General features: G+C 42.0%; 1 protein-coding gene and 1 long non-coding RNA gene across 6 annotated transcripts; both read right to left on the bottom strand.

The window, feature by feature from the left end:
- Window positions 1-833: 833 nt before the first annotated feature.
- LOC308386537 (ATP synthase subunit g, mitochondrial-like) lies at window positions 834-5,001 on the bottom strand. The gene is made up of 3 exons (XM_080866144.1): window positions 4,843-5,001; window positions 4,315-4,475; window positions 834-1,037 (listed from the first exon to the last, which is right to left on the bottom strand). The coding sequence occupies exons 1-3, from the start codon at window positions 4,892-4,894 to the stop codon at window positions 939-941; spliced, it is 312 nt and encodes a 103-aa protein (XP_080722270.1). The 5' UTR covers window positions 4,895-5,001; the 3' UTR covers window positions 834-938.
- A 3,237-nt stretch (window positions 5,002-8,238) lies between these two features.
- LOC308387470 lies at window positions 8,239-15,492 on the bottom strand. Of its 5 annotated transcripts, none has more exons than XR_013969949.1 (6): window positions 15,453-15,492; window positions 12,179-12,302; window positions 10,929-11,763; window positions 9,899-10,778; window positions 9,269-9,383; window positions 8,239-9,050 (listed from the first exon to the last, which is right to left on the bottom strand). It is a non-coding gene; the product is annotated as an uncharacterized lncRNA (long non-coding RNA). The 5 variants fall into 5 exon arrangements; XR_013969950.1 differs by lacking the exon at window positions 15,453-15,492 and adding an exon at window positions 11,933-11,997 and having other exon boundaries at window positions 12,179-12,500; XR_013969953.1 differs by lacking the exon at window positions 15,453-15,492 and having other exon boundaries at window positions 10,929-11,174; window positions 11,672-11,763; window positions 12,179-12,500.
- Between the last annotated feature and the right edge of the window lie 687 nt (window positions 15,493-16,179).

Here is a 16,179-nt window from a genome sequence, read left to right as displayed (position 1 = left end):
TAAAGGTCGTCACATGAGTTTTTCCACTTGAACTAACCCTTATTTAATTTTGTGTATGTTTACTTACATAATGGACAGCAGAGTATAATTGCTATCAAAGAGAATTGTTTTGTAACAACATTGATGCATTTAAATAAAGAACACAAATGAACAGAGCTTTGTCTTGTGAGCCGTGTGCAGAACTGGGCCAAAGAAGACAGGATCACCAAATGTAAACACATTACTGGATTAGAAATGGTGTGTGTGTCTCATGTCGAATACTAGCAGTGTGTTCCACATCATCCTTTGAAATCTCAAACTACACAGAGGGAGCAGTGCAGTATTGACACGCAGCTCCCCCTGCTGGTTGAATGTAAGAACTAAACCGTAAGAGAAAAAAAGGCCTCAGCCTATCAGTGACACTATTCTGCTCAGAGTTGATGTTAAAAATCCACCATATCATCAGAAAATACAATAAAGCCCAGTTTAAACGCAGTCCTTTAAAGTGCAGCAGCACAGCTCGTCTCCCATTTGGAACATGATCCAGTCCACTTGGATACTGAACCGTGAGCTGCCCCTGATGCATCCATCAGAGCGAGTGTCTGCATCAATGTTTGGCAGTGGAAAGCTCATCTACTGTTCACATTTAGCAGATAAGTGCTGCAAAATTAAAGTACTTAACTACAGCAGGATAGTTATAGTACAACACATGATTTCATGTTGGTAGTTTTTGCACAATCCTGACAGCAACAGTAACGATGATTACACACGTTCAACTCAGCTTTGAGCAGAGGAATAACATTTTGTAGTAAACCTGCAGATTAATTCAATAATAAGGTTAAATTAATGAGTCAAAAACAGATTTTTTAACACAACAGCTTTACTGGTTCCCATATTTCATGGAGTAGGTTGAGCACACAATGCTCAAAAGAAAAAAAAAATGCTTTAAAGTCCAAAATTTAGACATTGTAGCCCACGATGCCTCCTTTGCCAATGCACTCTCCAATGTAGAACCACATCAGCACCTCGGTGGCCACCAGCCCGTTCCTTAAAGCATCCTGCGAGGAAGCAAGGACACAGGTTTGATTTGCATTAGAAGTAACATCAAAAGTACAGGATTAGGATTCACACACACAACCTGAAATTCAAAAACATTTTATTTGCTGCTCTGGATAATTACAGGTTTAAGATGTACTTCACAGATTAATTCATCATTTGATCCATTTCTGTCAGTAATTACTAATATGATGAAGGACCTCACTAATGAAATACTGAATTAACATTTCCTGTACGACACACAGTGATCAATAATACAGCATCACATCCCAGGTGCTTTTTCTTATCATTTTAAATACAGATGAAGGCGTTTCTAATCACACCGCTTCTCTATAGAAAACATTAATTATTACTATTTGCACACAATAGCAGACTTATTACCATCCTCCTCCTGAAAAAGGGAACTTTTCATTTAGCCATAGCACAAACTACTGCTGTGCAATGAATGAACTCTGTAACGCTCAGCTTTAAAATCAACACATGCCAAGTTCTCACAGCATTACAGAGCAACTGAGAAGTATTATCAACAAGTTCAAAAGCCTGTCACAGGTAGGAAGCAAAAGATTTCCAGGACTCTGAAAGGAAAATTAGTAAGAAGAGTCTCAAGACCACAGAACGACTGCCAGGACATACAGTGGGGCAAAAAAGTATTTAGTCAGCCACCGATTGTGCAAGTTCCCCCACCTAAAATGATGACAGAGGTCAGTAATTTGCACCAGAGGTACACTTCAACTGTGAGAGACAGAATGTGAAAAAAAAAAAATCCATGAATCCACATGGTAGGATTTGTAAAGAATTTATTGGTAAATCAGGGTGGAAAATAAGTATTTGGTCAATAACAAAAATACAACTCAATACTTTGTAACATAACCTTTGTTGGCAATAACAGAGGTCAAACGTTTACTATAGGTCTTTACCAGGTTTGCACACACAGTAGCTGGTATTTTGGCCCATTCCTCCATGCAGATCTTCTCGAGAGCAGTGATGTTTTGGGGCTGTCGCCGAGCAACACGGACTTTCAACTCCCGCCACAGATTTTCTATGGGGTTGAGGTCTGGAGACTGGCTAGGCCACTCCAGGACTTTCAAATGCTTCTTACGGAGCCACTCCTTTGTTGCCCGGGCGGTGTGTTTTGGATCATTGTCATGTTGGAAGACCCAGCCTCGTTTCATCTTCAAAGTTCTCACTGATGGAAGGAGGTTTTGGCTCAAAATCTCACGATACATGGCCCCATTCATTCTGTCCTTAACACGGATCAGTCGTCCTGTCCCCTTGGCAGAAAAACAGCCCCATAGCATGATGTTTCCACCCCCATGCTTCACAGTAGGTATGGTGTTCTTGGGATGCAACTCAGTATTCTTCTTCCTCCAAACACGACGAGTTGAGTTTATACCAAAAAGTTCTACTTTGGTTTCATCTGACCACATGACATTCTCCCAATCCTCTGCTGTATCATCCATGTGCTCTCTGGCAAACTTCAGACGGGCCTGGACATGCACTGGCTTCAGCAGCGGAACACGTCTGGCACTGCGGGATTTGATTCCCTGCCGTTGTAGTGTGTTACTGATGGTGACCTTTGTTACTTTGGTCCCAGCTCTCTGCAGGTCATTCACCAGGTCCCCCCGTGTGGTTCTGGGATCTTTGCTCACCGTTCTCATGATCATTTTGACCCCACGGGATGAGATCTTGCGTGGAGCCCCAGATCGAGGGAGATTATCAGTGGTCTTGTATGTCTTCCATTTTCTGATGATTGCTCCCACAGTTGATTTTTTCACACCAAGCTGCTTGCCTATTGTAGATTCACTCTTCCCAGTCTGGTGCAGGTCTACAATACTTTTCCTGGTGTCCTTCGAGAGCTCTTTGGTCTTGGCCATGGCGGAGTTTGGAGTCTGACTGTTTGAGGCTGTGGACAGGTGTCTTTTATACAGATGATGAGTTCAAACAGGTGCCATTCATACAGGTAACGAGTGGGGGACAGAAAAGCTTCTTACAGAAGACGTTACAGGTCTGTGAGAGCCAGAGATTTTCCTTGTTTGAGGTGACCAAATACTTATTTTCCACCCTGATTTACCAATAAATTCTTTACAAATCCTACCATGTGGATTCATGGATTTTTTTTCACATTCTGTCTCTCACAGTTGAAGTGTACCTCTGGTGCAAATTACTGACCTCTGTCATCATTTTAAGTGGGGGAACTTGCACAATCAGTGGCTGACTAAATACTTTTTTGCCCCACTGTAAGTTAATGATGTAGCCAAGTCTGGAATTGTAGTGCAATCACTGAAAGCCTGCACGGGAGCGCACTTTGAGGCTGCACACCAAAACGCCACTTCTGCAGAAGAGACACTTCAAGCCAGACTGAAGAATACTAAAGACAACCTGGAGAAGATGATGCATACTGTACCATGTCTTTTGGTCAGATGAGACGATACTATGGTTACTGACAAGCTGCTGATGTTTGGGGAAAGACAGCAGAGGTGTACAACCCAAGAACACCGTCCCCACAGTGAAGCATGTTGGTGGGAGTATTATGCTGTGGGGATGGAAATCTTATCATTGTGGAGGGAATCATGAAGAAAGACGGATATGTTAAGATTTTGAAAGAAAAGTAGTCAGCAGCAAAACTTTACGTCTCTGCTGCTGCTTCCAACAGGACTACGACCCAAAACACACGTTGCTCCTGGTGAAGGATTTTCCCCTGAAGACCAAAGTGAACATTACTGACTGGCCTAACATGAATGCTACTGAAAATCTGGGGGCTGAACTGAAATCCATTACATCTGGAGAAGCTTGAGAGATTTGCCAAAGAAGAATTGGCTGGATTTGCTCAGGAGACGTGTGAGAGATAAAACACAACAACAAACCACTAAAGGCTGTGTTAAAAACTTTCAAGTTTGTCCTCATCCATGTACACACGCACACTAAATTCAGTGCATTACTGTGTGTACAACCACAGCTTTTATAATAATCCTGAATATTTTCTTAAGACAACAACAATTTGCCCACAGTCTGAAAGAGGTTTTCTTTACTATCAGAAGCTAGAAATGTGTCCTTATTTCATGATGTCCTACAGCTACTGCTTTGTTAATGAATCCAGGAGATGACAGACGATGTAAAGTCAGCACAAGAGGCTTTGGTTGGAATTAATAATGTGACATCTGCTGTGGTTAAGATGCACGACCACGGCCGCAGGTTTAATTTAAAAAAGACGTGGACGTGTTTTTTGTTGTTGTTTTTACATAAACAACAATGACCTGTGTCTTAGATTAATACGAGTACCTTCACTGTGGTTTGACCGAGACGTCCCGTCTGGAACCCCTTGATGATGTTTGTGGCCCCCTCGATGGCTTTAGGGATTTCAGCGGGGGCAGGTGGGACAAGCTCAACACGCGCATAGTACCAAAAGTTTGCCAGGCGAGGTTTGGAGTAGGTGACAGCGGCTGAAAGAGAGAGAGAGAGAACATTAAATGCTGCTATCGATTCGCCATCCTAGCTGCAGAGCTTCTGAGATGTTAGCAGGTAGCGTTAGCCATCAGCTACGCGGATTGTGTTTGCTGAGAGCAAACCAAATAAACCGATGTACCTGCTTATCCACAACACATGTCAAAACAACAAAAACACAGCATATCAACGTCAAAGGCCTTCTACGTCTGAAAGCGTCAATTAACGTTACACCTGCTTCATTCAACTGACGCCCGGGTCACAGTGCCGCTGACAGCGTCGGCCTACTGAAGTCTTCTCACCGAGGAGAAAACTGCCTACCCCAGCCTCCACTAATGGACCCGTCCAAATAACAGACTAGCTTACCGTTAACCAGGGTGGGTACTTTAGCAACCAACTTCTGCACTGCCTGTGCCATTTTGAGGCGTTTGTGATGTTAACTATTCCCCGTCTCTGCTAAATGTCACCTCCAATAGAAGGACCCTCGACTGCAGTTGACCACACAACTGCCTGAAGAGAAACCGCAGGAGTCTTCTTCTTTATATTGTTTATTGGCGGTTGGCAAACAGCAAAATGGTGCATTACCGCCACCAACTGGTGAGGAGTGTGGACTGAAATAAAAAAAAAAAAATCAAATCCTCCCGAACAAATGAGTCTGACTTAAAAACCAAAATATCACCTTATAACTTTCACTACTCGAATTCTTACGAAATAAATCAACCAGTTTGACTTTCAAGCTTTTTGATCAGCTGTCTTCTTTCAGCATCATATTTCTGACAATGCATTAAAACATGTTCTATTGTTTCCTGTTCTCTACTGCAGTCACACTCCCTGTACGGAATTTCTCTATTAAAAGCAACGTGTTATTCAGACCAATGTGTCCAAATCTAAGTTGAGATATAACCTTCGCCTCTCTCCTGTTCCTTCCTGTGCTTCTCATTTCTCCTGTTTTCCTTTGGATTTTGTAAAACCTTCGCCAGTATACACTGATAAACCAGTGTATACTGGTTTATCAGTGTATACTGATAAACCATCACTGGTCCTTTTCCTTACTTTGATATTAAATTCAGGAACAGTAAATGCTATCCCGCTTTGGTTGGCTGTATTCTTTGATGCATCTGTGTAGATTTTGACATAACTGTAATACTGATTAATATATGTCTGGCTACGGGCTTCCTTCTTCTTGCCAGCTTTTATTCGCGGTTGGCAAATAATGAAATGTTGCATTACCTCCACCAGCTGGCATGGAGTGTTGCATGCCCCGGTCCAGGTCTGCCAGGAGATCCTCCAGGACATCCAACCATCGTCTTTTTAGGAGCCCTGGCACTGTCAGCCATGCATACAAACAGGTGGGGCCATATAAAGTACTGAGTAGGCCTACTGCTGACAATGTACATCTCACAACCATGAACTGCTGCAGCACTGCAGGAGAGGCAGACAGCAGACAGACAGAGAATGCATTAACCCACCTAGTAACACACACACATGCAATGAAAGCAGCTAACACTCATAAACATGGCCATACCGCTCATCACTGTTAAAAATGAAACAAAAACTTTACAAAAACACTTGCTACCAAATGCTGAGTTCATCCACTGCTGACATAGACCTGCCACATTAGGACAACAGGTTGACTTTTTAGTAGAGTCTGTGTAGACTGTGTTAAACCCACAGCAGCAGATGGTTAACCACATGATTTTATAGCAGCCTGTTCACCCAGACCTGACCTACAGGACGCACCGCTCGCCAACTCTAACCTGAAGGTCTTTGTGGACAATTCGACATCACGCAACCTGGACACCAGTTAAAATGAAGTAGGCCATGTAGCGATCACAGAACACAGGCAAACACATGGGGTGATACATGATTTTAGACACATTATGGAAACAACAGTTTAGGATGTTTTCTACAGAATATCTTTTAATTTTTCTTTTGGGAATAAACTAAAACCCAACACCACCTTGGTCACACACTGGCTGAGTCGCAGTACGTGACCAGGAGTTGCCAGGCTGTTGTGGCTGTGTATGGTCCTTCCACGTGTTACTGAGGCCCCTATTTGTTAAAAGAATAAACCGTTTAATTGCATATAATCTTCAGAATTCAGTAAATGACACCCAACAAGTGTCAGTAGCAGAATAAGCTGTCCGGCATTGGCAGAGAACATTCGACGAGTTTTTCATGGCCACAGCCCACATACTCAACTCTGCTGCTCAACCCACATTTTCCTTACAAACGTGACACCATTGAAGGGGAAATAAACGGGCTTTCCAGCAGTAAGACCTTTATAGCCAAGAAGCATAGTTACAACAAAGAAAAGACTGAACAAACACAAATTGCCTCAATTTTTGTGCTCACTGGGACCAGTGAAACATTCATTTTTGTCTGAAGCAGACGTGGACAAGTTTCCCCTCAGGGAAACTACGACTCCAGCAGCACAACACCAGGTCACACTAAATGCAAATAAGAAAAAATACCAAGCAGGTAAAATAGTTCAGATCCAAATATCAGCAGCTCACCAGCTTAATCTGTCAGGCTGCACCGTGTGTTTATGGCTGTGGTGACAGAGGTATTTTTAACCTTATGTTGAGGCCACGGCTCCGATTCTCATGATGAGCGACGGTGTCCCTGTGTTGGTGATGTTCCTGCATCAGCATAATAGTAAGAATAATAATAATAATGATGATAGCAGGGCAATTACTTTTGTCCCCACAGGTAAGTTTGGATAGGTTCTTTCCATTCTCACAGATACTTTCACAGCACTGCAGCTGGAGTGAAATTGGAGTCAGTAACGGGAAATTCCTCAAAAAATATTATTTGTATTTAATTATTTTTATTCTTTTATTTGCTAACTCTACTGCTGTTAACGCACATTTATTACCATTTCCGATTTTAGGGATGCTTAGCTGCCTGAATCTCAACCTTATCCTTCCATCCTCTATCCGAACGATCCTGAGGAAGTATAGCTGTAAAAAAGAAAAACCCCAAAACAAACTTGATAGATCCTGAGGAAGTCAGTATTGCAAAAGGTGGAAAACGGTCCGTGTCTGGACTCTGCTGATTTTACAAACTGCAACAATGGTTTTGTGTTCTCAGATGCATGTCTCCTGTTTTGTAGACGTTCTGTGATTGCATGATGGGCACAGACGTCAGCATCAGATAAATTATTGGGAAGCAGCGGTCATGTGCTCCTTATTCTGTTTGTTTCCCGGCAACATGAAACCGATGAGCTGAAAACCTGTTATATCACCTGCAGCTTCTCTTACAAATGTAACTGGACTGCCTGTGCTGCGAACATGTCAGCGGCCAGGGCAGAGAGCCATGCCCACTCCCTTGTCCGGTGCATTCTGGGAGTTGTAGTCATACTCACCTAGCCAAAACCCCAACAATGCTAAGAAGCTTTTATGTGGTTGAATTTGTCCATTTCATAAGTCTGGTGGTGCAAACACACAACACCAATTCTTTTTTTCCTTTTTTTTTTTTTTTAAACAGACCCTAATCAACAGCTTTTCAATGGACACAGTTGTACAGATTTCTTAGCTTAAGCCTTAAACCCTACAGCAAGCTATCGATATTAGGTACTTATACTTAGCATAGAAAAAAGTCTGTTTTAACCAACGTGTGCGGACCAAGATTGGTCCACGTTATGCTCAACGTGTGTGTTGCCTTCTGACGAGCTCTGGGGGACAGATACATAATATCGGATCAGCCCATCTCTAGCACAGTTTGAAAAAATGCAAATAAAGTTGAAATATTTACAACGATTTTTATTTACAGAACTTTAACAAAAAAAAATTAGGCAAGTTTTTCAAGTAAACCAAACAGCCTTCTCTGCTCTTTCCTCCATTTCCCTTCACATTCTCATATCCAATCTTTCTTTTCTTTCTTGGTTGCAGCTGGTCCTCATCCTCCTGGACGAGTGGTAGAAGACCTCCGTCCTAACACCTCATCCATGAGGGAAACCAGGGCCATGTAGCAGCAGTGGGCTTCCCACTCACTCCCACGCCTGACGCTGGATACTAGCAATCGTAAAGGCAGAGGAAAGGTGGCAGCTGACAAACGCAGCAACAGTGCAGGTTTATATGAATACGTTCAATAACGTCTGGTTAAAAATTCAGATTTGAATACTGCTGTACATACTTTGTTTTTCTTTCTTTTTTTTGACACTTTTTATTTGTTTAGGAACATTTTTATGCAACAAGATAAAATAAAAAAATAAAAAACAAACAGTATGAGGTCATGGGACACAACAGGCAGCTTAGAATACAGTTGAATAAACATTAAAAACAACAGATGATGAAATCATTTCTGATAGTATGATGTCATATTTTGACCAACACAGTGCATCTGTTTACATTTCAAAACCCATCATTCTAAATATTTTGTTAATGTGACATTGCTGTTACATGTTGGTACGAACATATGGCTTCTTCATACCGCAGTCTTCGTGAATGATGCGGTGTGCAGCTGTGGGCCATAAGCACACTGGTTCAGCTTCACATGGGAGACCTTTATGTGGTCACAAAGTGGTGAATGGCTGCCTCCCTCCACAGGGAGACTGTCATGGTTCAACCATCCTGGAATCACAAACATGACAGAATGAAAGATTTATTCATTAACTAACACACAAAGCCCACAGGCGCACACAAAGCCCACAGGCGCACACAAAGCCCACAGGCGCACACAAAGCCCACAGGCGCACACAAAGCCCACAGGCGCACACAAAGCCCACAGGCGCACACAAAGCCCACAGGCGCACACAAAGCCCACAGGCTAATACAATCTGCTCACCTACCGCCAAATGTACCAGATGACTTTCAGCTGTCAGTATCACACTTCAGGTGCAGCATTACCTGCTTCAGCTGGAGAGTTTTTATAGGAACGTGTTGTTTCCCTGACAACCTTCCTCACTGCCAAACACAGAAAAGTCCATTAAAATTAACGTCAGTTATAGTGAGTGTATAGATCCGTGACAGGCGTTTGTTTCTTGACGAGTCTACAAACACCTTGGACACACAACACGTTTGAGTATTTTCCTTTAAACCCATGCTTCAGCGACAGCTTTCACTACATTATATGTCGACTACTTCCATTGTTCCTCCTTTTGTTTTCATTGTATACATCACACTCACTAAAGCCGTTTGTCTGTGCATTTAAAACGATATAATCTAATCCTTCCATCATTGTTAGCGAGCACATAAAGACTGTTGAGTGTAATCTAGCCCATACAATACAAATGTATGTAGGCATGATGGAAATGGACTGTATGAATACCAGAAACACAAATGATAAAATAATAGTGGTTGTTCATGTTCCCACAATTTAGTGTTTGACTGACAACAATTTTGACTGGTAAATGCATAAAAACAATAACGGTTTCTTTGAAAAGCTAAATATCAGTTCTGATGGGACCACAGATACTGACCTCCACGACCCCCCCTTGGTTGAGCTCATCTTTGGCGTCGTTACAGGCCAGGAGGATGCAGAAGATCCTCCGCTTTCGCAGTAAGACCTTCTGCCAGTGGAAGGGCAGGTGCCCTGAAAAACTGAGTCCATGCAGTGATGTTTATGACCTAAGGGGGAGCTGTGCCTCTCAGTTCATGCCCCCTTATTATATATGAGGCCCCCCCTCGTGGACTTTGGAGAACTCCTCAAACACGCTTCACTACAATCTCCCCATCGGTGATGGCTGCCACCTTATTACACTTTGTAATGTGTGGTTTAGCCACTCCCTCTTTCAAGTCCCAGGTGATCACCCCGACCTGGTCGCATCGTTTTAAAACCCGGATATGCAACGGTGGTGGAAATAAGGCATCTCTTCATCAAACACATTAACAGGTTAATACATTTCTGCTGGATCCAGTTCTGATATAATACAGTAACACCTGCTGCTGTCATGGAGTCTCTTTGCATTTTGAGATGGCACAAACATCGTTAACCTCTTAAACACCAAGTGTGTTTCTGAGGTTCCTGCTTGAAATTTACACGCCCGAAATCATTACAATATTTCTCTGAAAGTACAAACTCTGTCTACAAAATTAACTTGACACTTATGAGCCTTCATCAAATACATACAAATATTACAGCTCATGCACGTCTGTCCAACTCACTCTGATAGAACCCAGTCACTGTTTTTGTAGCAAATAATCCCTTTTGAAAATAAGTTACAGTACACAATACACTAGAAAACAGGGAAGATGTTCATAGGAAGATTATGTGAGACACGATTCATGCGGCTGAAGTGAAACAGCAACGTTACAGATATTTTCCTGAGGAGCAGCCGAGGATTGTGCAGCCTGTGAGTCCTTATTTGTGAACAGCAGAAATAGAAGAAGAAGAAGAGATGAAGTTATTCAGAAAATGGTTTCTATCAGTTTTTGGCAGATCTTGTTTATGGCCCTATATTGTCCATAACATTAACAAAGAGCAGTAAGAACTCAAAGTTCAATACTTACTGTAGTTGTGTCGTGAGGTGGCATGAGTCGATGACAACTCCGGATATTATTCCGGGATCACCAGGACATATGGTACGACTCTTCCTTGACGGCATTGAGAGAGAGAAAAGGGATCAGGCTTTTCCAAACCACCCCAGCCGAACCACCGGAGCGGTGCATCCAGACCGAGGTTGGTCCCAATGGTGTCCTTCGCTCGTGCTTCCCCACGGCGGATGTAGCCGTCCCCAGTGATGTAGATCTTGGGTCCTGTTGATTATGAAATTTAGTATAAAATGGGGTGATGATTTTTTGAAATGTGTTTTTGGTAATGTAATATTCACTATTTTTGTAATGAACAAAGATGGAGTGTCACTTTATTATAGATTAAGTTTTAAGGTAAACATTTAAACACACTCAGGTCTCTAAGAAGTTGAAATAAGTTTCCACATCACTTCCTCCTTGCTGTCGTTTTGCTCACCCACTGCTGTGCTTGGCCCTGGAGTGTCCTCAGGGAGAGAGGACACTAGGACAGGAGGCCTAATGGAAGGCATCTGTCCTCTCACCTCATCCGTGAGGGCAAACCAGGGCCAAGCACAGCAGTGGGCTTCCCACTGACCCCCTCTCCTGAGCCTGGATACTTCCTAAAGGCAGAGGAAATCAAAAATGACAGTAGACAAATAAAAACACCACAACAGCTCTTAGTATTTGTACATTTCTTAACTTGTGTTCTTAATAATTGTCTTCTTGATAACACACATACGTACTTTGTATTTATTTTTTTTTAAGTTGTCCCATTTCTTTCTGGCCTGCGAGGTGGGTGACTTTCCCCCGCAGGCCCAACTTCCCCAGAATTGTCCTGATCACACACAACACATAAGAGAAGAGAGGAAACCATGGCAACTATATTAATCTCTAAATCCAAAAGTTTTCACAGGAGAACATCAGAGGAACATCAGAGGTTCTGTACAGCATGAGGGTTAATAAAACCGGCCTCGTGTGATGTGTAAACTGATTTATTCCTGCACCCCAGTGAAGAGGGGATCGTTTTCTCCTCTTATTTTTATCAATTCAGCCGTTTGATCTTTGGTCCCTAAAACATATCACAAAAATCGAAATTAGCCGTATGTAAAAACCGCGGGACCCACCGTACAAGCTAGTTTACGATTATTTTAATTTAAAAAACAAAAACATGTCTATGCAGATGCCAAAGTCTAACAACACAACCGCTATAAAAATGTAACTTTTGTACCAGCAGATTTTCATACACTTACATTTGAAAGCGTTTCCTCTCCCGCATTAACTCCCGTTCTGACCGCCATCGTTATCAGAAAAACTCCTGTATGGCCCGCAATGAATCCTGGGATATGGTAGGACCCGAAGGATACCCGAGCCATCCTTCGAATTCAAGGAAAACAAGAAGGCATTTGTCGCCACATTTGGAGGACTCTTTGAATTTGCACAGCCTTCGTCAGTGTGCCTAGTTTGGCTTCCCCTGCTCTTGTTGTGTTTGATTACTCCCAGCTGTGCTCTCCTCCTGTGTGTCCCATTCCCTCGTTATCCCTCCGCGTATTTTAGCCCCGTGTTTCTCTCAGTCATGCTGTGTGGTAGTGATGGGAATTCCGGATCTTTTTTAGAGAACCGGCTCTTTCGGCTCGACTCACTAAAAAGAGTCGGCTCTTTCGGCTCCCAATCGACTCTTCAGGTTGTTTTGTTGCTTTAATTAATTTATTATTAACAACAATATAAAATTATGCACAAAAGGAATTACTAATGTAAAAAAAACGTGGTTTTATTTATTATATATATTAGGGGTGCAACGATACACAAAATCCACGGTTCGGTTCGATACTTTGGTGTCACGGTTCGATATTTTTTTCGATACAAAAAAAATGTTCATGCCTTTTTAATTTGTCATTTATTAAATTTTCACGGCACATTCCGCACCACATCTCTGTGCGTTCATCATTTGTTTGAAGCCAGCTCACCTCCTGCAACTACTTTTCCGAGAATACGTGCTTCTTTTGTGGTTCGGACTCCTTCTGACATTTGTTTGGCGGTGGAGGAACACCAAAGTAATTGCTTAAAGGAGCTTCTTCGACATCTTTAAGAGTTCTAAACAAATGTCTGTCCTCCTCCTGAAAATCTTATGTACGCAAACACGCGTTGCAACTTCTTATCTTGTGTGCGTTTTTTATTTTGACAGCGAATGCGCACCTGCGGACCACTTATGTGCAGCCCTGGTTATTTAGCTCGTCATATTGCAGCCACAGAAATTATTTTGTCCATGAAACCATAAAGCTGCACTTTCTTTTTGCCTTATAGTCTGATTTGTCATAACTTCTCCGTTTTGTGGTGAGCTTTTCTTTGGCTGTCACTTCTTCACCCTGACCTGTCTTATTTGGCTCAGCAGAACTAAAATATAAATCCTGCTGCTTTTACACACGCACTCACATAAGCTCAGCGATTCTCTGCGATCAACCTCTCACATGTTTAAGCTGCGGGAGATTTCACTTGTCATGTTTGCATAGTAAGCTAACGATTAATAAGACGATGTCAGAGGAATTGGTGCACAAATTATCATCACTCACAGATCAGTGCTGTCGCTCTCTATACACAGTTTGCGCGATTGCAAAGTGAAAGCAAAAAACAAGCGCAAATTCAAACGCGATTTCAATATGTCACATATTGACAGTGGCTCACCGATGCCAATGACATAATTACCCAGCTACATTTCTGAAAGAATGCAAAAGCATTGACATATATTTTTCCTTCCTACAATAGCCCGATGGGCAGGGCAGAGATAGATTTTGGTAGCCCGACTGGAAAAATCGCTAGCCCCAGGACGTCGGGCTAGCGATATTGCGAGCCCTGTATCTGATTGAGGAATCACTCATCTTTGGAAAAGAGTTTGTTACAGAGAAATGTCTCTTTCCAAAATAAAAGCTATACTATACGCTTCTTCTGGGCTATATTCTCAGCAGCATATTAAACATATCAGGTCCCCATAAGGAGAATCATGTGCTAACGGCTGTCTAAATGACTCGGGTAAAGTTTGTAGCATGCTGCTTGTTGTTTTTGTCTGCTTCCACTTGTCTTTGCACTAGGATGATGTCGGAGTAAATGTGCAGTCATATTCATTTTGTTCCCACTAGTGCTGTCAGCGTAAATCTCCTTGAAATGACGTTAACGCCACAACACGGCAAATCTCCGTTAACGAGCTACCGCGGATCGCCCCGTGCGTGGGGCTGGACGGCCAACACGTTAACGAGCTAACTGCACTAACACACTAGCTCCCACCAATGTAATTGAGCATTGCGTGGCACATCCAACATACTGTTTTACTTTAGTCCATGACTCGCTTACCTTCAGGGTCATACGTCACATGAAAACCAAAATAGTTCCAAACGCCAGATCTGAATGAGGGTGGGGGAGGTTCAGTTTGCCATGTTGCAACGAGCTTAGCTTCTGTCTCGCTAGCTTGCGCTGCACTCAGTGGATCTAGGCTGCACTGTCGAGCGCAGATCCACTGAGCGCTCAACACAGACAGCATCGTCAGAAGGAAAGTTGATAAAATAAATTAATTTTTGTATTGTTCATACATATGCGTACCGAACCGAAAGCACTGTATCGAACGGTTCAATATCGATACGAGTATCGTTGCACCCCTAATAAATATATGTTTATATATAAATATATGCGGTGGCCCCTAGAGACAAAGCACTTACAAACTCCAAAACCCATGTCTAGCGTTAACTGAACTTCCAAAACAGTGCTACCTAGATCACTTAAATTACACAATTGAAAGCATATGTGTATTGTTTGTGTATTTATACACAAGCACTCATATAGGGCTGTGCGATATGACCAAAATCTCATATCCCGATCTATCGTTCCGATAACGATATAAATCACAAAAATTTAACATTTTCTGAAAATTCTATGAATCTGGTGCAGCTCGACTTGCGTGAAGTGTTTCCAGCTGAGCGTCATGTACCGGGAGTTGAATGTTTTAACCGATGCATGAAACTATACATTTTTAGACATGAGTTGTAACGGCCGCCATTTTCTTTGTATTTATTATACAGCGTGCTGTTCTAACGTTTGAGTCTAAGGTTTATTTTTTAGCACCTGACGGCTCTTTTTTACTTCTCATCCGCAAGCACTCTGCATACTCTTTCACATGATTCAGTTTATTTTGAACAGGATCTTGAGCTTTATTGTGAAAGGTCTATGTGGAAAATAAACAAGCGAACAGGCGACGGTGTTACCGTCGTCGTTGCTAACGACAACACATAAAAACAGGCGTTTGTCTGTCTGTAGTGTGGTTATATTAAATATAAGACAAAGAGAGAACTTTAAGAATTTAGAAAAAGCCACTACAGTGACCATCAAAACCATGAAAAAATATTGCCATAAACAGTTTATTTTGTGACACCACGAAACAAACGACAGACATTTTTATATTGTCATCTGATATATATCGTTATATCGAACAGCCCTATATATATATGTCAATATAAATAATTAAAAAAAATGTTCATTTACCTGTTACTACCACAAACCAAATCTGGTCGTTGGTACTTCCTGGATTGTGTAGCCACTAGGTAACAAAAGCTCGACACTGCCCCCTAGCATCCTGGAGCACTTCCATTGTGTTTTGTACGTGCTTTGTCTGTAGGGGCCACTGTAAATATACTTTTATTTATTCACTCCACATAAAATGTAATAAATAAATTATATAATACAAAAACCAACTATTTACATTTCAACTTTTAACTATTTAAATTTTCAGCTTTTTCCTTTTAAACAAATTCAAAGTGAAACAACACAAAACGGCAGAAAGAAAAAGGAAAATAGTGAAGTATTTAAAAAAAGAAGGGCAAAAATGGATTTGTGTGTAACTTTTGAGGACTCACGAGCTTCAATCCACACACAAATACGAAGCACAAGTATTTTACAAATGTAAATGATCTGATTCTTATATAGCGCTTTTCTGCTCTCCCGGAGTACTCAAAGCACTGTATACAACATGCCTCATTCACCCACATACAAGCACTTCTAAACACAAGTGTAAACGAATCTACATTCATACTCATGGGGTTAATATCTTGCCCAAGGACATTTGGCATGCAGACTGGGGAAGCCAAGGATCGAACCACCAACCAGCAGCTGACCTGCTCTACCACCTGAGCTACAGCCACCCCGAAAGTGTACAAGCCTGAATAAATGCTGATAATTTATGCACGATTTATAAGTTCAGCTTCACGAGTCT

The sequence above is a fragment of the Rhamphochromis sp. 'chilingali' genome, assembly GCF_963969265.1.
Source record: "Rhamphochromis sp. 'chilingali' genome assembly, chromosome: 19".
Classification (NCBI taxonomy): domain Eukaryota; kingdom Metazoa; phylum Chordata; class Actinopteri; order Cichliformes; family Cichlidae; genus Rhamphochromis; species Rhamphochromis sp. 'chilingali'.
This window is presented reverse-complemented; position numbering and strand designations above follow the sequence as displayed.

Excerpts from the sequence above, each read along its gene's own strand:
- LOC308386537 (XM_080866144.1), bottom strand. The coding sequence starts at position 4,894 with ATGGCACAGGCAGTGCAGAAGTTGGTTGCTAAAGTACCCACCCTGGTT. Across the intron at positions 4,476-4,842 it reads AGTACCCACCCTGGTTAACG|CCGCTGTCACCTACTCCAAA; the intron begins GTAAGCTAGTCT and ends TCTCTCTTTCAG. Across the intron at positions 1,038-4,314 it reads TCGGTCAAACCACAGTGAAG|GATGCTTTAAGGAACGGGCT; the intron begins GTACTCGTATTA and ends GCTTCCTCGCAG.